We start from the raw sequence: 25,131 nt of genomic DNA, 5'->3' as shown, positions 1-25,131 counted from the left end.
CGCACAATCACATGTCTTATTTGACAAAGTTAATCATGACAAACAATAATTTTTTCCAGATTCTCCAACTTTGGATGATTTGGAACTTCTTGGACCGGGTGCATTACCTTATATTGCATTCGACTTGGTGTCTTCTGATCTGTTGATGTCAGCTCTTGGCTTGTATGGTAGGATGAACAAAAAATTATCCTCGTCCAGTGAAGATGCCTTGAAAGAAAAGATAACTTCTGTAAGCTATTTATTTTATTTTTGTGCGATTTCATTAACATTGTGGGAATGTAATACAGCAGGCAGCATTTTCATTACTACCGACCAAGATGGTTTGCTTTTTGTTCTGAGCAAATTATTACCATAATTTCCGGCTAATGAAGCTGATTTTCTGGGGTTGGATTATTGGATGGCCTGGCTTATTTTCTTTTTTCTGGGGTTGGCTTCTAATCAGCTTTCATGAATCGGCTCTCTCACACTAAAATCTGAATTAATCCTGCTGTTTTTTATTAAATTTGAACTTTGACGTTGTCACATTTATGTGTGCATCACAAGCAAAACCAATTATCGATATTGTCATGTGTAGCTAATCATGAAAACAAAGCACTTTGGTATGAGTAAAATACCAAATGAGTAAAATAGAAACAATAAAAAAAATTCTGCTTAACTGATAGATGGAGGAAAAAGTAACACAATTTTTCAGCGTGAGCGTTAATTTGGGAAAACCATCATTTTTTGTGCAAACATTGACCTAGGCTTCTTGCAAAGTCAGCTTATTGGCTAGAAAATACAGTATTTTTATTTTCTACCTCAGAAAGCTGATCATTACCTGGAATGTGGCTATGGAATGACATCAAATATAACATGTGTCACCTGACTGATTTTTTTTGCAGTATGCATCCACGAATGGTATCTCCAAGTATTCTGATGATCTACTCCAACAAATGGGAAGACTAGCTCCGATATTCACTGGTACTGAAATCGAAAATAAATTTGAAATCACAAAACTCGAAACACTTGCCGTGTTAGGACGGGCAGATTGGAAAGAAGCAACACAAGTACGCAATTTTTTTCAGTAAAACTATTCTATTATGATTTAGAGATGTTGCCCCTACATGATTATATACCTATATTTCTTCCTATTAGGAAATTTTTCAACATTTTCAAGTATTATAGAAAATTAAGTATACCATTTCTTTTCACCCGGTGTGATTAAATGCAGAACACAACTTCTTTTCATGTTTGTAATCTTCCAACCTTTGCAACATTATGTTTATAATATCATGCATTAGTGAATTTAGAAAAATTAATAGTCTAGAAATGCAGCCACATATAAAACAGGTCTGCAAGGTTGTATATATCATTGTATGGCTCACACAAGGAAAGTATTTATTTTTACTATATATTTGCGTATTTTTTAAAAGGTTACTGCAGTATTGGAAATGTACCTTGGTGACCGAAATATTGGAGATCTCAGTGGAGTTGAGTTGGTTGCCATCGGAAACATGCATTGTTTATTGGATATTTTCAAAGTGGATGAATTTACTGCAGAATCTCTCAAGTGAGATAGTAAAGGAAACCATATTCATGAATAATGCGCACTTTTTTAGGTTATACTTTGAATAACATAAAAAAATTGTTTTGTTTATATGATGATTTTGGTATGATTCATATGCCCTCCTCCTCTTAATAAAGCTATTTTCCAGAAGGTCGCAAAAATATTTCATACTCCTGAAATATCAATAGTCATCCATTAGATTCAATTCTAATATCTGTCTCAATTATGCTCAACCAGTAACAGTGGGCCAAGCCATGAATTGTTCTGTCTTGGAAAGTTGACATTCATCATTATCTTAGCTTTACATATTTTTAGGTTTGCATTGAGAGAAATTGGGAAATTACGTTGTTTTTCTCAAACTAAAATTGATTTATACAAATCGAAGTTTGACAAAATATTCAATGGTATTGATGGTTCTGTTCTGCAAGAGATGGGTATTTTAGCAGGTAAATTCACTGAACCGTAAATTCTCAATTTCAGCAACTTATTGTTCATTGGTACAATATAGGTAAAATGTATATTCAATTTTCTTATTTCAGCCGGTTTCACTGCGAATGAATTTGTTAAGTTTGGTAAACCCAATTCAGATGGAGTTATTTCACCTTATGATAAAGATGTCAATCTTATTCCCCATCAAGCTCTTGAAGTTATTCCAGCTTCCCGTATTATTGTGAGTTTGTTATTTACGGTAATCTACGCTTTTACAGTATGAAATATTGTTAGAGGTCTAGGACAGTGGTTCCCAAACTTTTTTGTACCATCGCCTCCCTACAGTAATTTATACAACTTCATCGCCCCCCGGCACTATAAAAAATGACCAAATAAACAAGAAAACAAATCATAGTTCATAGTGTTTTTTAATAAGATGGATGAGCTTGTTGGTCTTCTGCGAGTTTTTACTTATCGATTTTAATCGGTAAGTATGTTGATAGGTATTTGTCTATTTGTTTGTTTGTCTGTTAGATGCACGCGATATCTCACGAAAGCGAGATTGAATCTGCTCCAGATTTTGCATGTGCATTCATCATATGTCGTACCAGAAGCCTATTGATTTTGGATTTTGGAGTTTAATTAGCGAGTTATTAATTAATTAGTGATGGGACACAAGGTGTCACTATGGAGTAAGAGCGCTGTTTTGAGGGATCCCCTAACTTTCGATCGATAAGTCTTCGGTCTCTGACCGATATTCTCGTTTATTATTTGGTGACATTTTCATCAGGCACAATCTCAAACTAATGGAAAGGCTATTTCATTGTTTTGATAGCAATAGTATCACGGCTGAAAACCCCTTTTCCACCATATAAGAGGTCAGAAATGAAAGAATCCAAGGTTCTACCTCTGCAAAAATTACCAGGTACTTGCCTGATGACCTGTACCAAAATACATCATAATGATCTTCGGTAAAATTCATCTTTGATTCCTCATCATGAACCACGGCCATCAGTTCGTAGAATTAATCAGCCATTTATTTGTTTCAGATTCATGCACTTGATGGTGGGGGAAGCCGTAACTGGCCATCGGCTACTCCAGGGGTTCGGCAACTTTTTGTCGCTTGCGGGCCAAAATTAAGGGTTGCAAGTCTTGGCGGGCCGCACATATTTTTTGAAAGTTAATACTCAACTCAGTCGTCTTATAAAAAGAAAAAATTACAAATGACATTCAATGTGACACTGTCTTGTTGCTGCATCACGCTCGATTGCTTTTCAACATCGGCGGCACACTGAATGAAGCCGAGATTGGAACATTTTCTAAATGGGCATCACTAATCGTAGTTCTCTGCTTGTTATTTGAAAAGTTCAATTTCAAAAATAATTGTTCGCATACATATGTACTTCCAAAAACATCGGAGTGAATTTTTTTGCACGGTTTGTCAAATTTTGATAGAGATTTTCTTCAAGAAGATATATTTTTATAAAAATCAAGCAGTGATGCATCTCTCGAATAGAATATGAATTTTATTTCCTTCATTGCATTGCATCTCAAGGAGCTCCATTTGAATATTTTCTGCGCTTTTAAACCCCTGCACTCAGCATCAACTTTTCTGCGTGTTGCCATTTGTCTAATTATAATTGAATTGTAGGCTCGTTAAACGAGTAGCTAGCTGTTCACTAAATTGTTAGGTTATAATATAATTTAGTCTAAACGTGTCTCGCGATAAATTCTGTTACGTAAAAAATATAATCTACTCCTCGATCAAAGATTATAAAATTAATTCTTCGTTAAAACCGCTGTTTTGTCGCGATAATTCAGTGAAGCGTCGCGTGCTGAATCTGGCCCGTGGGTCGTAGGTTGCTGGGCTACGCAAACTACCTTAAGGCGGGGACGAGTCCAGCAATCTTCTCGCGTGTGATTATCGCCCACAGGATTCAAACCTGCGAAAGCACGCAGAGTACAGTGATCAAGTGCACAATACACCAGCCACCCGAACAAAAACAGGTTTCGCCCCCCTAACAACCTTTTCACCCCCTTCTGTATCGTTTTCGACTACCGGGGGCGCGATATCGCCCACTTTGGGAATCACTGGCTGGAAAGTAATTCCTTAGATAGGACAGTCTGGTTGTAATTTAATAACTTTTAGAGAGGATAGGATTTTCAATTTTATCCTGTGGGAGAAAGCCGATTTCAGTCCAGTCCAGCAATCCTTTTATTCCAATCACAAACAGGATTTAAACCTGTGAGCCTGTTCGAAATAATCAGAAGTGCGATGGCAGGTAGCTTCCCAACGCTCGGCATGGTGCGCCAACTGTTGTGCTACACTGAGTTGAGGGGAAGTAGTAGTACTATTTGCAGTTCCGTTACTTCGCTTGTCCATGTTTTTTCATATTGTTACAGTCTGGGTTTGATGATGAACAATATGCTCGACTCGGCACAGTGAATGCAGGAACATTATTACAAAGACAAGATATTTTTAACACTTTAAGCAACAGAACTAAGAATGCCATATTTGCAGCTTCGTTTGGGCTAAATGCTGGTGAATATGTTAATATATAGTTTGTGCATTCATCAAATGCATGAAATATTTGATCATATTATGTTATTTATTACTTAATTGCTACTGTATATATAAAATAAAATGTAGCTAAAGCTTATCAAAAATCATTATTTTACTTCAAATTTGTCAACCTTCAAGATGGATGATTAAATTGTTACTATTCATTGATCCAGAATATTAAAAGCATTTTCAGAAAACTTCAGTTTTCTTCAAATTAAATTTTTTTCGTTTTTCTGCGGCCTAATAATATTTTCCCAATATCTTGCAGAAACATTGAATGTAAATGCTACATCACAATGTTTCATAATGCAGCATGTATACTTCAATCACTAAGACGCACATTAACTTGCTTATGCTAACTGACTAACTGTCAGCAATTTGAAATTCCAGCAGATTGTCAAATGAAATGTTTAATAATACTCTCACTCAATACTTTTCAAAGCTAATTTTCTGGAAGTTAAGTAACAGGCAAACACCATATACCGGTACCTAAAGTCGGTCAGATATGAAAGTATAACAATGGTTGGCAAACTGTGGGCCGCAGGCCAATCGTGAGCTGCTGAGCATTTTCTAGTCGGCCTTCGATAAATTGAAAATATGGCAGTTATATACAACATTACATATGAATTTTTTCTAGGTGGTTTTTGTTCATATATCAAACGATCATATGTTACGTTCATTTCAACTAAACAAATTAAATGTTCCCTAACAAGTTTATTACGTGGTTAAACTTAAAATTCACAATGAAATTTTTAGACCTTGAAACCTTTTCCATTTTACTATTTGGGCAAAATTTTTCCGACCACTGATGCATAATATACTTTAATGAAATTACGGTACATTTACTATTATAAATGGAACGAGATAATTATATTAAGTGTATATAAAATTTAATACAGGTATCTATGCTGGATTTATTCACTTCTCAAGAAGTTTTGATGAATCAGCAATGATGGACATTCAGCAACAGATGGAAGAGATGATGAAAAAGTTGCAAATGTCTCTTGCCATGTATGTCAATCATTTTAGAGAGAAAACATGTGTGATGGACTGTATTGTTAAAGCAAAAAGTATAATTTTTCATTATACGATACCAATTGTTGAGATGACAATGTTTGCAATAGCAATGATGAATAGAGAAGAAAATGCACAGTATCTCTCTACATTATACTATCTTGCAATATATCCTGCTTCCTGTTGTGCTATTACTTAAGCTAGTCGCTTTGCAATTTTCATTTTCTGACATTTTAGGGGAGGTGGAATGCCAAGTAAGAGTCCATTCAGAAAACCTAAACCAGCAAAGACAAAACCATCACAAGCATTTGGATTGAAAGATGTTTCAGAGGCTAAACGTCCAGAACCCCCACCATTGGCTGGAGGATTGACGAAAAAGGATCTTGATACTTTTGGTGTGCACAGTTTCAACTTATCCTCAATACTTAATGAAAAATTTGACAATACTTTTTGGTATTACCGGTACCTCGAATTGAATATTTCATTTCGAAAATAGAAATGATAAATTTGTTATGTTTAATTCGAATGTTTAGTAAAACATTAAAATTATGATAATGATACATTTTGTCATATTTTTATTCAATTTGCATCATGAATATACATACAATTGCACAAATGAATATGTCGACACTAAGAGAAAATATTTTATTAAAACTTCATGAGTTAAAGGCCAGTTTTTTCTTGGGTATTATTTTCTATTGTTAAATTGTTTTCAGCGATGATATGATAGATAAAACTCTTTTGATAGCAAATTTATGTAACAATATTATAAAGCAACGTCATAATATGATGGATCTGAACATACTGATTTAAATAAAATCAGGTGATAGCAAGCGGTGCCAAATATGGGGCTGTTATTGGCTCATAAGATCTTCTGCTTTATAAATATTTATATAGGGCGATCTAAACCTAATCAGTATATATTGGTTGATACATTGAACTAGAATGTCTGTTTTTATTCCTCGTCTATTAAGATATTTGGTGCGGGAAATGTCACTTGAAAATGAACTTGAACTTAGATCCATGTAATATTCTCTTACAGATCAAAATTATCCTTTTTAAAATCAATACCCTGCTTGAGCTGCTGTGCTCGAAGCCCATATCCCATTAGATGCAAGTAATGGTAAAAAATATAGTGAACAACAAGTAACACTCTTCAGAGATTTTAGACTAAATCAGTTTTAACAAACTGGTCTGTAACACTTGAACCACAAAACCTTGATAAACATTCTGGATCACAAATATAATGTAAATGCAGACTTTCATTTTGTTAGTGATGTTCGTAACTGTATTTTTCAGATAAAAGATTTTTGAATGATCGTGTAGTTGTCGAAATGTAAGTAACTTTGTGGCTCTCATCTTTTCAATAGCTAGCAGTCACAGTCTATTATTGCATATTACTAACTTCTAATAAATTTATTAATAAATTGATTATTACGGTAAATAAATAATCTTTACCTTTTATAATTGAATATCACTTCTTTATTTCGAATTCTTATCTTTAATTGTGCAGGATAAACTCTGCTGCAGCTGATAATTCAAAAATCCTTGAAGTAATGAAAGGTGACAGTTCATTGAATGATATTTCTGATGAAGATATTGGCAAAGTTCCTCTCAAGTTATTACAAGGGCTTAAAGTAAATAATATATTAAACGCTGATTGATGTTTATGATGCTTCTTTTACAATCCCTAGAAGAATTATTCAATATTAGAGGTTTTCTGACATATTTAGGATCTTTTTTATTCTGGATGAAATAATATTTGAGTGTTTAGTTTAAATTTGTTTTTGTAAAAATGCTAAACATTTTTTTCAAATCTCATATTACATTCTATGTAATAGAGCAGGGCTACTCAACACAAACCCCAAAAACTATCGGGGTCCGGTCATTCTAAAAATTATATTTTAAATATGCAAGCAAAACTCCAAAATGCATTGTTTACCAAAATACGGGAGAAATATCACGCTTTGATAATGGTATGACAATATTTGAGTTGTCTACTGTTTTTCCCGAAAATGAGACCTACCCTGAAAATAAGACTTTAAAAAGACTTTCGTAACTCTCTACTTCGTAATTTTGTTTTTTTTTATTAATGAAAATATTAGACATCCTCCGAAAATAAGCCCTAGTGTTATTTTTCAGAAGAAAATTGAAATTAACCCAGCCTTTTTTTCGGGGAAACATGGTAGCTAACCACTGACTTTTCCAAATAAATATGAAATATTCTACCCTTTAGGATTGTAAGAAATTTGAAAAATATATATATTAAAAAGCTTTCTAGCAACTCAAATCACCTTTAAGACTGAAAATTAAGAATATATTAGCTTTAGAGAAAGAAGATTTTTTTCTAAGCGACATTAAGATAAATAAAATAACATTAAGATAAACTACAATTTTTCAGTGGTTCAGCGATTAAATGCATTACATCACAAATGTAAAATAATAAAAAAAATGATGCTTTCCAAATCAAGAAGCAGCTGCGGTCCTTAGTTAATACTCAGACGGGTCAAATTCGGACCGGATTCTGCCATTTCAGTAGCCCTGCAATAGAGTACCTATGTAATATGTATATTGCCCCTAGATAAATTCCACTTTTTGAGCATAGTTTGCAGCTTGTATGTACTTCCACCATATTAAAAACATAAGTTATTTTGATAAAAACACAAGTGTATTGATTGGCTTGGCAAAATTAAAAAAGTTAAGTGTTATCAAAAATCAACTTGTTTTAGATTAAATAATCATTTTCTAATGGTATATATACATATATTTCTAATAGAAAGATGCAATTCAACAAATGTCATCAGAAAAACTCGCGATATTACTTGATTCTGATCAAGTTTCTAAAGATCCAAAAAGTCTTTCAAGAACATTAAATAAACTTACCATGGAACAATTTAAAGAGGCTCTTGAAATTATGACAGAAAAAATGGTAAGCGAGAGGAGTTTGATCAGCATGTTATACCGTAGTTAATTTAAAAAAAAATTATATGATGTTATTTTTTGTCTTTATTTGATTTTATTGTCTTTAGTTTTATAAGAATTAATAATAAAAATTATAACTAAGATATGGTCATGGCTGTATTGTAATAATATTATTATATTGATGCCATGTTATCATATATTGGTTTACAGGCCCAGATAATTATGATCATTGTTCTTTGCATATGTGAATCCTAAAATTTTACTCTTTTTCTAGTAAAGTGAACTAAAGTAATTGCTAACTTATATATTTTTATCATATTTTTATGTTGGTTCCATAGAATAGTTCTGATGGAACCTGGAGACCCCCTATTAGTACCCAAGAAGCAGTGAGCGCCAAGTTTTTCAAGTTTGATTTTAATAGTCCAGAAGACGCTTTGAAATCCTTCCTTGATTGCATGTGTCCATTTTCTGCTGGAATTCCACCTCGTCGTATCATAGATATTCCGCAAGATGTAAACTACATCGGCCCAGTGTAAGATTTTATTTCATATATTGGTGTATAACTAATACTATTTGTTAAGAAATGAAGCTATTATTGATAACATGATAATTGAATTTTATGACATCTGAAATTTAGAACGTTTTTGTGGTTTCCAGACAAAATCTTAGTTGGAGAGTTTCAAAATTTTTTTTTGGGAAAGAGACAAAATGTTTATAGAATCTTCTTGAAATGTTTATAAAATATACATGTTATTTAAACGATTTCACGAATAAGTATGCTTATCATGTCTTTGGAATTGTCTGTACAATATTCCATGTGCTGCAAAGCAACACAATAGGTTTGACAGTCCAATGACACAAGTTTATCATCCAGCAGAAATGTCTGTATTGAAAATATAGAGAAAGGAGAAGACGTGTTGCAGTTCCAGAAAAGTCTCGTAATAGCAGTCAAATCAGAAAGATATATTGCAATTCTAAAATGGGGGAGTCAGCCAAAAACAATGAAATCTTGGCTCTGACTCCTCACCCTCAATCTTCTGTACACGACTCTAATGCAACCTAAACAAATAAACAAGGAAAAACCACGAAATCCAGTCCCATTAGAATACATTTTAGCAACAGCATTTACAGGACATCGATACACCGCCTTTTAAACACCTGGGTAAACGAGCGCATGTATATTCACGTGTATTAAACCTTTATAAAGGTTTTGCCAGTTTCCACGATTTTCCCAATCTACTATGTGTTCATTGTTTGTGTTTTGTGTATGATTTTTTTTGCGGGAAAATCGAAATATATCCTTACATATTATCATCGCTTGAATCCGAAAAAGCTTAGAAAGAATTATTCTAACTTTACAGAATTGATTGTATGGACCTTTCATACAAAGATCTTGATAAAGCTCACAGAAAACAAATGATCAACTGGATTAACACTATGTGGAAGAAAGAAGATATAACAGTTGATAAGGCGATCACGTTGAAAAATTTTCTTCTCGATTTACCACTTGGTCGTTTGCAAAGTGCATTCACCATGTCAGATGTGAGTGCAAGTAACCATGAAGTACGGTATATCTTTTGACGGATTCATACAATCAATTAATTAATGTACCTAAGCTGAGCTTAGAAGTATTTTATTTCATGTAAGCAGTGAGAAAAATTTCTATGGTATTAATATTAAACAATGCTATAACTATAGACCAGGGCTGGGCACGGTTTTTGAGCCAGGGGCCAAAAATTTTGCCCGCCTTGACTGGCGGTCCATGTATGTGTGACGTAAAAGTTACATTTTATGAAAAATATTTACAGTGTTACAAAAGCCCAAGTGAAAAACAATGAGCCTCTTGACAAAACTAAATTTAATCACAATCTCAACAAATTCCTTCTACTATTTCATAGGTTAACATCAAAATTTGGTTTTAATTTGGTTGTGGCAGCATCAGGGGGCTAGATTGAACTACCCAACGAGCCGGATTTGGCCTGCGGGCTGTAGTTTGCGCATGTCTGCTATATACAATACACACAAGAGTAATGCAATATGTAATAGATTACTTGAAATATTTCTACAGATTAATACATTTGTATTGAGTGGAGCTTTGTTACGACTGGATACTTCCCATATCAAATTTTCACAAGTTGCAAAATTCATCGTCAAATCTACTACGAAAGAGGATGTATCAAAATTTAGTGATGATGCGTTCATGCAGAAGTTAGTATATAACTTAATATCATACCTATTACCTACGTCTACTTCCTATAACTTTTACAGGTTTCGAACTAGTTATTCGTATGTTCCATACAAGGTTGTTCAATGCTACTTTAGTTTATAATTATACATACGTAACTGCATAGTCCCCACTCCAGTCGATACTGAAAATTTTTAATTTATAGAATTAGATAAAATTCAAATTCGAACAATTCCTTTTAGATTGGGAAGAGCAAAATGTGAAATCAGATTAAAACGTGTAAAAAAGGCTATGGATTCCGCAAGCTTAAAAATTTTGTTTGATTACACAATGAAGCATTGTAAAAACCACAAAGAAGAATTGGAAGATTCAATAAAAGAGGTAAGATAAGGGTGTAGTTAATAGTTGTTGTTTAGGGTTTATTCTCATCTTAGGCAGTCATTAGAGATGACTCATGGCAGGGGTGTGCAACATGCGGTCACCAAGAAAAAATTGTGCAGCTCATGGAGAAATGCCAATTTTGAATAGTTTGCAACTCGTGAAACAAGTTTTTAATTTAGTTTAATCTGGTACGTGGCAAGTAATTTCAATCTTAAGTCCAATTTATTATCTTCTGCTTATATTACAATGCCCTAACAGCTAGCTTGTGCGAAACGAACAACGCATGTCATAAGATCAACAACCAAATTTTTGTGCCTGCAACTACCAGAAAGCTTATGTTAAATAAAGATGCAGTCGTAGTTTAACCAGTTATATGTATCTGGCCCTCCTGTATTAATATAGGTTGCACACCACTGACTTATGGTGTAAAACATATGTTCCATACCATGTTTTGAGCAGTGTTATTCTACAGTAACATCATCATATTTGTGAGAATGACATGGTTTCATATCTTGATCCACAAGAAAATTCTCGCATTAACAGGGGAACACACCTCAGCCTTCAAAACACATTTCCTTTCTTCTTCATAATATGACACAAATTCACAGTCTCAATTTTAATAATAAAATTCATTAATATTTCCAGTGTACTGGTGACGCTGCATTGCGACTAAAAAGATGTGCCTTACTAGAAGACGAAATTAAAAAAGGAAAGAAAGAAAAACAACAACGAGCCACTGCTACTACCATCACATCAACTAAACCTAAGAAAGCAGAAATGAAGAGAATGAATATCAAAGAACTAGAGGTCAGTGATCGAATCTCATACCTATATATGTATATTGCTTATCTAACAAAAACTATATTTTTTAGATGATGAAAGACGTTGTAGATGTTTATCTTGGAGATAAAGATTTAACAACATTGAAAGCTAGTGATGTTCGAGAAGTTGCTGGTGCTATTGGTGCTCTTAAACCTCGAGATATTGACAAAATTCCTGAACAAGCTATTTTAGATAACATAGATGTTTTGAAAAATAATACTAAACTGACTAAAAGACAGGTAAATTTATTTTCAAAAAACAAACGATACTTCAATTTTTGTAAAATAAGAGAGATATACTGCGTTTATTGTTTAACCCTATTAGAACTATCCAATGGTTCAGTGAAGTAACTTAGCAATAAAACAGAAATGTTTAATTTTGTTACTACGATAGTATCGATATATAAAAAATTTGTTTTTGTGGGCTTCAAAATTGTTATTACACAAAATAGTCATATTCAAATCAACTTTACAAATTTTCAATATTGGTAAGACTAAGCTATTCACATACAGAATTGAATGCATTCATCCATTATCAACTTCAATCTTTCTACTATTGTTTTTTAGAAACGTAAAATTTTTGAGAAAATAAAGTCAGCTGGGTTTGAACTAACAGATTCAAATTCTTTGACAAACTTAGGAGAATTAGTATCAAGTGTCCCACCTAAAGAATTCAAGAAATTGTCAGTTGAGGGATTAAAAGAAAGTCTGGGTGAACTCAGAAAACATTCCGATTCTTTATCTTCTGCCCAGAAGAGAGCAATTGTGGATAAGGTAGGTTTATACGATGTAATGTTTTGATGAAATTAAGCCGCGCTTCGGGTCATGTTAAGTATAGATGAATTAATATATCCAAGTATTTGTTGATCTACTATTCATTTGTGGTTAGTGCCATACTGTATTACCGGTAAATCTTTTCCCATACTTTGAGAGCCACATTAATACTTGAAGATTCTGATTTGTAAACACCTATCTATTGACTAATTTAGCAAAACGAGAATTTAAAAATTATCACCAATCTTACATATGAAATAGTGGAAAAGATTATATTTTGTTGGCCGAAAATGATATAACCTCTACCTCTGAAACACCTTCATGATAATATTAATAAATGAAAATGATGAGCTTAGTTCTTTTTTGTTGAATGAGTACGTTTTGTGTGCTTTGAGTAACCTTTCATAACAAATGTGCACACATACATTTACATACTCAATTATTATGTAATGTGCTGTCATTTTTCAGCTTAATACAGGAGGAGTTGCTGATATCATGAATGCAGATCTTGGTGATTTAGTCACTGAAATACCACTCAGTGATTTAGATAGCCTTGATAGTATAGAAATTGAAAAAATAAAGGACAAACCATGGAGACGTGGACAGGTATAAAAAAATAACGCAATATACATTTATCTTAGTGTTGCTTGAATTTAACAAATCTGCTGTCAGTGGCTCTAATGTGCTGTTACTGTGGTTGTTGTTGCACTTGTTGGCGCTCAAAGTTTTTCTTTTAATAAACAAATGAGCAACTCTGAATATACAAAGTCGTCCTAATGTACTTTCTCATATATATTTAGTTCGACTTCCTACTTATTTATTTTTTTTCATTTTGTGTTCCACCATTTGTGTGACTCCATCTATGGTGTCGCGGCTCGATAACCAGTATTGTTTTTTTGTCATCGATCACCCTGAAATGATATTTCTTATTGTATTCTACACTGTCTCTTTACATTACATACTATCAGCATTGGTGGAAAAATAAACTACTGATGATTTAACAAAACAAATTGAAATTTGAAGATAGTGGGTTTTAGGAAGTTTAATCATTCTATTCATCCAATTGTAATTAAAAATTATATACCAGTATATATAAAGTTTATAACTATAGAGATTTGCCTAAGAAATTTATTTCATTTTGCAGGCTGCAAATCTTGTTAAAAAATTCAGGGAAAAAAGTGGTTTGACTGGTGCACTGACAGTAGAGGACATCAGGTATATTTTTTCAATCTATGCTTCTTGAAATTCTGAAGTTCATCATTTTTTTTTATAGTTGATGTACAATACAGATAGCTTTTCTATATTTACGTTAGAAGAAAGGAAGCAGAAAGAATAAGGTTCCATTACATTGTGAATCATGCTGTATCATCTTCTTAGTACAGATTGACTATGGGGAAGATAACCAGTTAAACCTAATAGATGTGAATTTGATTAGTGCACATGCAGGGCTGTAACTCACCAACGATTACATGAACCATTCAATGATGAGATATTCCAGCAATTTGAATTTAAAATTCAATGTTTAGAACAATGGGCAAAGCATCACTTGGAGTCACATGTATGGATGTTATGAAAATGTTAGATGATGTAGTTTATGATGGAGCAAAGGCATTAGATGAGGAAACAGAAGGAACATTATCATTAGATATGGTAGGTTGTAACATGCAGGTTATGCAAGGTTCATGCACAGAAAATATCATCCATGTGATGTGCCACAATCGGTAGTTCTGGTAATATGAACAATGGTTGTTTTCCTGGCCCCAAAAAAAAAATTTATGTTTTATTATTGCAAAATTTTCGTTGTTAATTTTGTGAGTGTATTGAAGTTGGCACTCACAAATCGGTGCATTCGTTTCATAACCGTCATATTTATTCAAAATACCACCTGCCATTTGAAAGTACTGTAATTTTAGTCCAGTCTGTTGCAGCTACTTTTCAATTACTGCAACTAAACTAGAACTCCCAAAAAAAACAGAATGGCCATTGATTTATTTGATTTGTATCTGGATATGGAAGCATGTCTAAAAACTGGCAAATGAATAGCAAAATGACAAAAAAAGGTCTCAAGCATACCTCGAAATTTTTTGAGTTCAAAACATATCTGAGGGGATCCAAAGAAAATTTCAATTATTACATCACTTTAGCACTTTACTGATTTTCCAAGGTTAAGAAAATGAACAAGGAAGTCCATACCCAGGGAAACAATTATTGTTCATTTTTCCAATTAAAGGGAAGAAGAGTATAGCTTATTATATTATTGTAAATCAAGGATATTGCTTAATAGTATCTTCTTGTCGAGAAAGTTTTTCAGAGCAATTTACCTGACTGAAGTCAGAGTTTCATGGAGCCTCAAAATAAATTGATACTATATTCAATTGTTTGTTTTATTTGCATGTTTAAAAATTTATTTGTCATATCTAGTATGACTCATTCATTGATTATGCTGACTGAATAAATTGACTATTTTGAATTAGTGTTTACTCTTATCAAGGCTCTAGACCAAATTGATTTTGGGTAATCATATGAATATTCAGAACAAACTCTCGGGATTCACTACTCCTATGTTTATAACTTTATTATTTGTATTTCCACTGCTTCTGTGTGTTGTCACAGGTATCTATTGTCACAATGCTCCAGAGTTTAAAATCAAAATGAAGGGTGTCTTTAAATCTAGACGATCATTTGTTTTACAGGAAGAATGTATTTCAACAAAACTTCATTATGCACTTCAAGTAATGAACGGTATAGACTATATTGCAAATAGTACTGACCCAGAACTATCATCTACATTGTCTTTTATACCAGAAGATGTTGCAATGATGATGCCCACCAAGTATGAATTTTTGCTACTTTTTTATCGTGGAATGGTCACTAGAGTTTAAATTAGTTACCACTTTCATTCCGCCATACCTTCATTTTTGCAGTGAATTGGAAAGAATACCTTTAACGGCATGTCAAAGTATTATGGAAAATATAGGAAGTGCTGAACTAGATACTCTACCTGGTACTACTGGTGATATAAAAAGACAAGAGCTTGCAAATATATCACTTAATTGTGTGGTATGCTTGTTATTGTATTGTTATTTGTTCATGTCTCAACCTCAACATTTTTTGAATTTTTTTGTCTATCTGGTGTAGGGTTATTTATGACCGCTCTTGTTGCTCTACCAAAATGATTTGTTTAAAGAAATGTAATACACAGCATTACATGGTGCAGCTAAGTCTTTGTTTCTTGAATCAAAGTCCCAGGTTGGAAGAAAAATTCTTAGGTTTGGCGAACTGTTTGTGGTTTCACTGAAATTTACCATTAACCTTTAAAGTTTTTCATATAGCATTAGTAGTTCAGAATGAATCACAATTCGTTTCTGGCAACTAATTTGGTGTTCAATACATATCTATAATGAATGATGATAAAACCTGAATACAGTATAGAATATCATCTACCTAGTTTATGTCATTTTCAGCAAGAAAAGAGCTTTGATCCATCTGCTTTGGGAGAAAGTGAAGTATTAACCCTAGGAAAATTAATATGTGATATGGACATTGTTGAATGGAGGAAATTCTCTGATGATGGCTTCAATGCTGGACTGCCAACATTACGTGATTGTTTTCATAGGTGAAATCCTATGATTTACCTACTGCCATAGGTTACAAACAGCATTTTCCAATAAATTGACTATATTATGTTTTAGATTAGATGATTCACATTTAACATACATTGAATCCTTCATCATTGGGAGATATGGAGGAGATTCGTCACAGTGGGGAGAAGATGTTTTTACCACTCTTGGTCCTCTTATATCTACCCTTGCTACAACAATAATCGATAATTTTGATGAGGTAATAGAAATTCTATTGACATTAAACAATATATCTGTATAAAAAAGAATATATCAATTCAACTTGTTGTCCTAAATCTACTATAATTGGTTGGCCAGGAAAGCTAAAAACTTCATCATTTGTCACAGAAGTTTTTCTAGCACTTTTGCCGTAAATTGTTCTGATGTCGCATGATGTAAATTATTCTGAAGAAAAACTGAAATGTATCTCCTATTAACATGTAGTTGACTGTAGATTTATGTCATATTTAACTTGAACTTTCATACCATACTTGATAGGGCTGTCCATAATCGAATAATTTTTTGATTCGAATCGAATCGAATATTTTCGCCGAATCGAACCGAATAATCGAATATTAAATCTGTCTCTATTATACAATAACTGTCTGCCCTTCGATGTTGTGGTAACGTATGTGCAGTTACATCTTACTTACTGCTGGTATTTTGCAATACAATGTTTTCAGATTTATGAAAGGAGATCACACGCTTGTATGAACTGGTCAAAAAAATTGGAGGACTCCAAAATTTGGGTCTCGGAAACTGTTGAGTGTTAAGAGTAAAAATTGCACTATTCAAAAATTGCAATCTCAATTTTGATGGATTCAGTTTTAATAGGACATGTAAAGCCTGTAGATGCTATTTTAATCCTATTCACTAGTCTTATGTTTTTTTGTGTAAATTTCAGCAAAATAATAACAGCATCAATATAGATAAAACTGTTGCTAAAGTTCAAAATTGCATTTAAAATTTCCAAGCTAGTTTGATGACAATATTATTTGACACTATAATATTGTTAGTGTACAACAGCCATCAAAATGCAAGAGTGCAATTATTTTTCTTGGTATATAGATGGATAATACAGTAATGCCATCATAAGGATCCCAAAACACCTGTTTCAGCTTTGAGTTGCCTGTACCATGTTCCTATGATAACTAACTCAACAGCTTCAAATCGATTCTATTTATAGAACTATCGTTTTCTAAATTGTCTCCTTTTTCTCCTTGTTCTCTCTCAAAAACGTCATGACCAATTATACCTTGTTATGATGACCATGCATGAAATGGCTAATCACGTGCCACCGGGCGGGCATTAGTAATGACATGTTTATCACAAAATGAAGACGAGAGAAATATCGGGAAACCAATTAAGCCGGGAGCAAGAGTGGTCTGATCTCGGAGCGCCACCGCTTGCCCGATGAAAAACATCCCGTAAAGGTGGTTTCCGCTTTATGTACAGGTACCTAATTTTAGCGATTCGAAAATTAGCCGAAAAACGATTCGAATAATTTGCGATTCGATTCGATTTCGAATATTTGGTTCGCTTGGACAGCCCTAATACTTGATAATGTTTACTGTAGAGGTTTGAAAAAGGATTTTTTAACCCCCAAAAAATGGTTTCACTATCGCCCGATATTGGTTTTATCTAGGAGTTGTTTTATGAATTTCTTGATGATATTATGCCACCTGAAGTATCGGAAGATATGTCTGCTTATGGCAGAATAAAATATGATGATTTTTATAATAAATCTGTTGATGTTGTGATGTCACAACGAACTGAATCTCGAAGAAGGAAGAGAGAAGGTAGTGTTGTTGTAATTACCAAAACCTGGGTATCTACCATCATAGAGAATGGGTCATAATGAAATATTATAATTTTCTATTTTGTCCTAGCAGTGAAAAATTCATAAGGTAACTTACATATTAATAAATAATTGTCTCAATCATACCATGTGAGAGAATAGAATTGGAATCGCTTGTGCATGATCAGCAATAAAAATTCTGACTAATTTCAAGGAATTAGCCAAATAACTGTCTGCGATTTAGAGGATATAAAGTATTAATTTATAAATTATCCCATCTATGTTTATATACCTCTTCCCTTGAAAGATTTTCAATGTTCGAAAATTATCCATTATTTCCAATTTAAAAAGCCTAACCATGTGGTAAAAGCATTTTAATAAGTATTGTTGAGGTATATTCTATTTCTAATGTTCACAGACGTACATATTCAGACTTAATATATATAACTATTGCATAAATATTTGTAGTTATTGCACCAAAGTATGATGAAATCGTAATTTTGGGACCCGGAAATGTTGCCTGGTCACTTGAACAGTTGTCTGCCATTTCTGATGAAGATTTTGCGAACTCTTTGGAAACTTTAGGAAGTGTTTCTAAATGGAGTTATGAGCAAATGGACAATTTGGTTTCGAGAATGAAAGAAGTAGGTTTTTGTTTGAGTAGAATAGAAAAACAACTTATAGGAATATGTGAATTGTATCTACAGAATTCAAGAAGGAATTTGGATATATGACAAACTCCGGGTAGAGTCATTATACTTATAACCTATAAATTTATTTCTATGAATATAAGCTGAGCTTGTATGAATCATTTTTCTTTTTATGGCAGATCCTACTATTAATAATTCGTGGAATATCCTTGCTTGATTAGTATCAGTGATTATGGAAAATCTCTAGTTAGGCTTAATTACCTTTTCCCCCAATTTTCTTATCAAATACCGGAACCTGCGTGTTTCGCACAATTGTTTTCTCTATTAACCACATTGTGATGATTGTTGATTAAAAATATCCTTTCAACACTATTCTACAGCTTTATGGAAAACCATCTGAATGGGAAAGTAAAGAAATTGCTGATGCTCAATATCTAATCAAAGGGTTGTCATACACAGAAAAAAGTGAGCTTCGTCCTTCTGATATTGAAACCTGCGCTTCACTTTCTCAAGTTGATTTTACAAACGATGAGGTAAAAGTATATTATTTTTTTAATTATATGGTTTCTTTGGTTAATACTATATTGCCTTGGTTTATAGTGGTATATTCAGCCAGAACTATCCTCCAACAAATGTTATCGCTGCTTCTTAACTGTGGATTGCAGAAAATACAATCACGAATCACATGCCTTCGATAACATTGCATCAAGCAAGGTTTTTTGAAACTTTTAAGTCGTGAACGCCCATTCAGAAATATACTTGACAATTGACATCTTACATTCATAACTTAAGAGATATAGTTAATTAAATACTCTGTTACACACACAAATATAAAATTGATATTGTAGAGATAAAAAACTTCGAATAAACGAATGAACTAAAATAACGAAGAACAATCATGTACTTATTATGCTGATTTTTATTTCGGTACTGTTATAATGTCACCATAACATGACTGTCTGAAGTGAAAAAAGATGTTGAGGATCTTTCTGGAATTCATTAGTCATTATGAAAAATCGTATTTTTGATGTTGTGGTTTTAACTGTAGGCTTACAATGTCGCTTGTGCAGATGGAAGAGTACAATGTTTTGCAGCTTTCCGCACTTTAGCAATTAAAAATTTGGAAGTTACTCATTCTAAGGTTCTTTTATGACTTTCATATACAAATACCGCAAGCTTCAACATGGTGAGTACTTTTACGACCCGTGAAACTTGGGAGCATAGAGTATATATGTAAATACAAATGACTTCAGAGCCACTAATAATTATTACTCGAAGTATTGTATCTAGTTTGTATTTGCAGGTATATGTTATCTAATTGGTCCTTAAGTCTCGTTGCAATTTACAAAAGACACCTTTTTTATATGTTCACCCTGAAGTTTCAATGAAATTGAGCTTTGTATATCACTTATAAATAAAATATATAGTAATGATGGTGGGAATTAATATTGTGTTTTATTGTTTAACAGAGATCTCTACTCATCGATTCATATTTGAGAACCAATGGACTCTCACTTCGAACAATATCTAGTAGTGAATTAGTTGGGTTTGGCCGTTTAATATGTGGTTTAAGTTCCGAAAGGTTAATCGAAATACCTTCAGATGTTCTGAGGTAAGTACATTAACTTATATTCCAATGATTTGAAGAATTGAACACTCACTAGGATACTATTAGGTCAGCGATGGCGAACCTTTTTCAATGAGAGGGTTAAATGCAGCACATGTTGTGTATTAATACAGTACTATATACAGTATAATAGTATAGGGACTAATACAGTACTGTGTGCGCAAAATACGATATACACCTATAGTATTTGAGTCTGGGCAAGATGGATAGAGCATATTATCCCATAACAAATGCAAGTTTCGCTGCTGCCAAGGTTTAGAAATGATCTTGCCAAATATTGTATGTCTTGACTGACATGGTATCCTACAATACCTTCTGCAGTATTCGGAAGTTATTGTCTCGCTCTAAGAGTAGTGTGATACATTTTATTCGCAATGATAGTCAGTATGTCCGATTTTTTCTAATTCCAAGCGAGCGAACAATCGGACTCAGAGGAAATTGTAAATTAGATACTGAAGTTTGAGCAGTCATATAACATTTATGGTTTAGGAATTGTTTAGATAATACATAGATACCTGGTAATGATTCTTGAGAAATTCATACCACTTACAACTAAAAACTAGGCAAGTGTTGGATCTGAATTGTATGATTTAAATAAATATCAAATAAAGGATGAAACATTGACTTCTGGTACAATTACATAATCAAGTTGAATGGAACACAAAAAACATTTTTGGCGATTTCATTAAGATTCCGCCCAAAGAACTAATCTTATTGGCAGCGGCAGAATTTTTTGTATGCTTGTGTGTAGTTTTGTGTATTACCGATCAGTCGATCACGGTCGAAAGCAGGTTGGCCACCCCTGCTATAGATAATTATAAAATTCGAAACATATGATATCAAGGAGATGGATGGCCAGTTATTACTTTCATTACATCAATGAATATTCAAATGTATTATTATTACTCTTCTACCAATGTTGTCATCCATTTTTCAGGTCTTCTACAAAGGACTTAGGTGCAATAGATTGTTTCAGTCAAACCCAATTTGATATTATCAAGCAAATGTCAATGTTAGGACATGGTTCAACAGTACCCACTGCTCCTGAACTAGATGAAATGGGAACAGTAGCAGGTATTTCATATTCACAAAAAATTTGCTGTTATTGATTTAGAAAATTGGTAAGTGAAGGTCGGATACAGGACTGCAATAATTGGTTAAATTTCAAAATTGTTGTTGTTTTTTATTTTTTGTTTTATTTTTGAGTTGTTTCTCAGCTAATAAGCATGAACTAACAGTGTTATATTTATTCAATTGTGTACAATATAAGTTTGTAAGTTCCTATAGTATTCTTTGTACTGTTTGGCAGATTGTGTAATGCTCCATCCGCTTGTGGATATTTAGCTTGATGTTATCACTTTTGCGTGTAGTATTCTAGACTAGACTTGCAAACCAATGTTAGTACCGGTAATATAAATTTTAGCAATCTGCCACAGATGTAAAATACTGGCATGTTGCATATGTGTTATCACTCAAACCACAATACTACTCAATCTATCCTGGTATTTTTCAGCTGGATTATCAAGTGGGGATTTATCTGCTTTACCAGTCGAATCAATTGCGTTTATAACTCCGTCTGCTTTTCTTCTGATGACACCCAGCAGAATTAAGGTAATGATAAAGTCAATATTTTCAACCTTTTCCAAATCTAGTACTGTGGATGTGGAATATTTTATAGCGGTGCTATGCTGAGCTAGTATATTGTGATTGCTATCTTGAACGCATGCCAGGTTGGCCGATTGTTTTTTAACATCAACAAAGCATTTATTAAAGAATGATTGAAAGATTCTATATCAGTGGTTCCCAAAGGGTGTGCGGCAGCGAGTCGCTAAGTGTGCCACGGAAAATAATGAGATTTTGTTTAAACATAACCAAAATATGATTAAATATTTTACCAGTGATTCAAGAGTCATGCTGCACACTAACACAAATATATTTCTGTAACGTTTGGTCTGACCAAGGTTCTTCAGGTATTAATTACCAAGGTTCCGAGACTTCTTCAGACATATATAGTTCAACTATAACAAGAAAAGCAGTTACATCCATATTTAAACAATCAGTGTGAAACAATGGGAGTTACATATATTAAATAATCAATAAAATTGGCTAATTCATAAATAAATAACAGCGGGTGACTGAAATGTAAGTTCATTGATAAGATTTATGTTTAACAATTGAAGTCCAAATAAAAACAAGGGTGTTTGTGGGACCTCCAGAAGTATGCGCACCAAGATGGCACACAACCTGAACATAATATGTGTGTACCGGTTATGATTCAGGTTGTGCGACATCTTGGTGGCATACTTCTGGAGCACCGTTTAGTGCAGGGGTTCCCAAACCAGGGGTCGCGACCCCAAATGGGGTCGGAGTGATAAATAGGTAGGGTCGCAACCAGGTCATGGGGTCGCTGAGGTATGGTAGAGGATGGATGTACAACTCATCTAAGATTTGACAAACCATGTTAACTAAGCAGTTTGTACCATGGCTCAATGTAAAACAGGCCCATAGGCATCACTCTATGCTTTTGTTATTGAAAATGTAGGTGTTTATTGTGACATCACTGTTGGGTTTCAGCTTATTTTACTTAATACCACCACATGACCAAACTCAAAAGTCCAGTGAAAGAAGCTCTAAAGTTTCATGAAAAATATATATATTGACCTGGGGTCGCACTGGACACTTGAAAGTTGTCTTTGGAGTCGTCCTGAGAAAAGCTTGGGAACCACTGGTTTAGTGTTTCCCAGCATTGCATGATGCAGACCAGAGAAGTCATTTGTGTGTCAATTGTAATTTAGTGATTTTTTGTTTGTTGATGGCCATAAGCTAAAAAGCGCTAAAACAGTGACTGATGTTTTCGCATTTCTATTTTTCACAGAATGGATTGAATGAAACACAGATATTAGCTGCTGGAGCTGGAAATATTGCTGCACTTATGACACCAAGAATATTTGATCAATTATATGCGCAACAGAGAAATGCATTGAGACTTGCAGTCTATGGAGAAGATGCTGGTATGGTGATCTCATTCTGTTCCACGAATCTAAATTTTCTCTGCAATGTTGTCTGTTATGGTTTTTATGGTGTTATAACAAAGCTAAGAGTTCTAGGGAAGTCAATTTTAAAATCGGAGTTTCTACTTTTCCGCAATAAAGTTTTTTCATTTAATAAGTGCAATACTTCTTTTGGATGATCTCTATTTATGTTTGTTTGAGTATTTTTAAAAGATATGTTAAATTGTGAAACACATTGGGTCTTGTATTACTCCTTTTTTTTATTACATATCGATCTTAAGATCGGTAAGTATGTTGATAAGTATTTGTCTGTTTGCTCGTTTGTTTGTCTGTCTGTCTGTTAGATACACGCGATATCTCTCGTAAGCCATGTTGAATCTGCTTCAAATTTTGCATGTGCATTCATATCTCGGATCAGAAGCCTATTGATTTTGGATTAATTAGTGATAGGTGTCACTATGGAGAAAGAGCGGATGAATCGAAGCCGCAGTTTCTGTTTTGGGGATCCCCTAACTTTCGATCGATAAGTCTTCAGTCTCCGTCCGATGTTCTCGTTTATTTACTTTTGACTTTTAATTTTGATACAGCTTACTTTGATCAATCCATCGAGTGTTATAGGCTAAAAGGTGATATATATATTGCACGCACCATAGTTTAGATGAAATTGAACAAATATATTGAAATGTCAAGTTTTCGAGAACCTGATTCTGTTGTGATAAAGCCTGGAACTCCGTATCGCCTTCTAATTTCAGGACATAATCACTAAATAAACTGAATTTTTGCCTTAACAGAATTGGAAGATATTCCCATCACTGAAGATTTGGAACAAGAGGAAGAAGTTCAGGAGATTGAGATATTTGGTGATGGTATGTAAATACGATTTAGCTCCATTTTACAAGTAGGAACGATGTGAATAACAGAGATGCATTCTACTGATGAAATTAGCAGCTGATTACAACATATAACATTTCAACACGTTTGAATGCTGTTATAACCTTTCAAAAAAAGTTTGATATATTTTTGAATTGTCACATACTTCACTATAATTCCAGATTCCGGTGAAGCAGACATTATTCAAGTTGAAAGTACAACTCAATCAACTACGACAGCTCATGCTTCAATCATAAACATCAATGAAAGTTTGCTTTTGATGGCACTTTTTATGTGTTTGGTTGTATGAGTTTAAATGTTTGGTTATATATGTGTAGTGCTCTGGCAATAAAATATAATAATTCTTTACAGTTTCTTAGATTCACAGTTACACAAGCCAGTAGTATCAGTTGGCGAAGCAAACTGCAAAGCCCCCCGCCACTAATGTAAAAAATGTGAGATTTGAGAAAACACACACGCCATGTTTTCAAACAACAAATTAGTAATTATCTAGTTGGAGTTGAATTTCCGGTGCAATCTGCATTCCAAACCCTCTAATTTACTAATTTGTACAAAAGATCCTTAAGATAAACTCTCAAGAAAGTGTAATGCTGAGCAAGGTATGGAAAACAATTAGATGATAGGAAAGACAATTAGGAAACGCCGGTTGGCGGTGTATTTTACAAGGGAGTCAAAAATCAAACCTTCATGTGTATCTATTCTATTGGAAGTCTAAAAATCAACGTGAGTTATGATGTGCATGCCGTTCAATAAGTTGAGTGGGAGGTCGTATCGAAATTGAAAGGAGTGGTCGATAACTAGACACTAATGACGATTCCATAACCAAAGTCCAAAGCGAACAAAACTTTATTCTTCCTCCTCACGTTGAAATTAGATATGTTATATCAGACCCTTCCCAT

The 25,131-nt window shown here is 33.5% G+C and overlaps 1 protein-coding gene across 1 annotated transcript in view; it reads left to right on the top strand.

The window, feature by feature from the left end:
- Positions 1-24,580, top strand: part of LOC120336470 (uncharacterized) — a 50,209-nt gene extending 25,629 nt beyond the window's left edge. The window contains exons 39-72 of the mRNA XM_039404154.2: positions 60-229; positions 882-1,046; positions 1,413-1,549; positions 1,862-1,992; positions 2,086-2,216; positions 4,379-4,517; positions 5,438-5,549; positions 5,790-5,947; positions 6,852-6,888; positions 7,066-7,189; positions 8,329-8,481; positions 8,813-9,006; positions 9,836-10,016; positions 10,543-10,682; positions 10,902-11,040; positions 11,686-11,847; positions 11,913-12,101; positions 12,429-12,635; positions 13,104-13,241; positions 13,780-13,850; positions 14,162-14,285; positions 15,329-15,468; positions 15,560-15,695; positions 16,100-16,251; positions 16,328-16,475; positions 17,901-18,054; positions 18,522-18,697; positions 19,084-19,236; positions 20,173-20,315; positions 21,268-21,404; positions 21,844-21,941; positions 23,206-23,341; positions 24,133-24,207; positions 24,394-24,580. Coding sequence (XP_039260088.2) covers positions 60-229; positions 882-1,046; positions 1,413-1,549; positions 1,862-1,992; positions 2,086-2,216; positions 4,379-4,517; positions 5,438-5,549; positions 5,790-5,947; positions 6,852-6,888; positions 7,066-7,189; positions 8,329-8,481; positions 8,813-9,006; positions 9,836-10,016; positions 10,543-10,682; positions 10,902-11,040; positions 11,686-11,847; positions 11,913-12,101; positions 12,429-12,635; positions 13,104-13,241; positions 13,780-13,850; positions 14,162-14,285; positions 15,329-15,468; positions 15,560-15,695; positions 16,100-16,251; positions 16,328-16,475; positions 17,901-18,054; positions 18,522-18,697; positions 19,084-19,236; positions 20,173-20,315; positions 21,268-21,404; positions 21,844-21,941; positions 23,206-23,341; positions 24,133-24,207; positions 24,394-24,521 — 4,778 coding nt within the window. The 3' untranslated portion in view covers positions 24,522-24,580. The remainder of the gene's footprint in view (positions 1-59; positions 230-881; positions 1,047-1,412; positions 1,550-1,861; positions 1,993-2,085; positions 2,217-4,378; positions 4,518-5,437; positions 5,550-5,789; positions 5,948-6,851; positions 6,889-7,065; positions 7,190-8,328; positions 8,482-8,812; positions 9,007-9,835; positions 10,017-10,542; positions 10,683-10,901; positions 11,041-11,685; positions 11,848-11,912; positions 12,102-12,428; positions 12,636-13,103; positions 13,242-13,779; positions 13,851-14,161; positions 14,286-15,328; positions 15,469-15,559; positions 15,696-16,099; positions 16,252-16,327; positions 16,476-17,900; positions 18,055-18,521; positions 18,698-19,083; positions 19,237-20,172; positions 20,316-21,267; positions 21,405-21,843; positions 21,942-23,205; positions 23,342-24,132; positions 24,208-24,393) is intronic.
- The last annotated feature ends 551 nt before the right edge of the window (positions 24,581-25,131 follow it).

The sequence above is a fragment of the Styela clava genome, chromosome 2 (assembly GCF_964204865.1).
Source record: "Styela clava chromosome 2, kaStyClav1.hap1.2, whole genome shotgun sequence".
NCBI lineage: Eukaryota > Metazoa > Chordata > Ascidiacea > Stolidobranchia > Styelidae > Styela > Styela clava.
The sequence above is the reverse complement of the archived record's forward strand: the minus strand, read 5'-3'. Positions and strand labels throughout refer to the sequence as shown.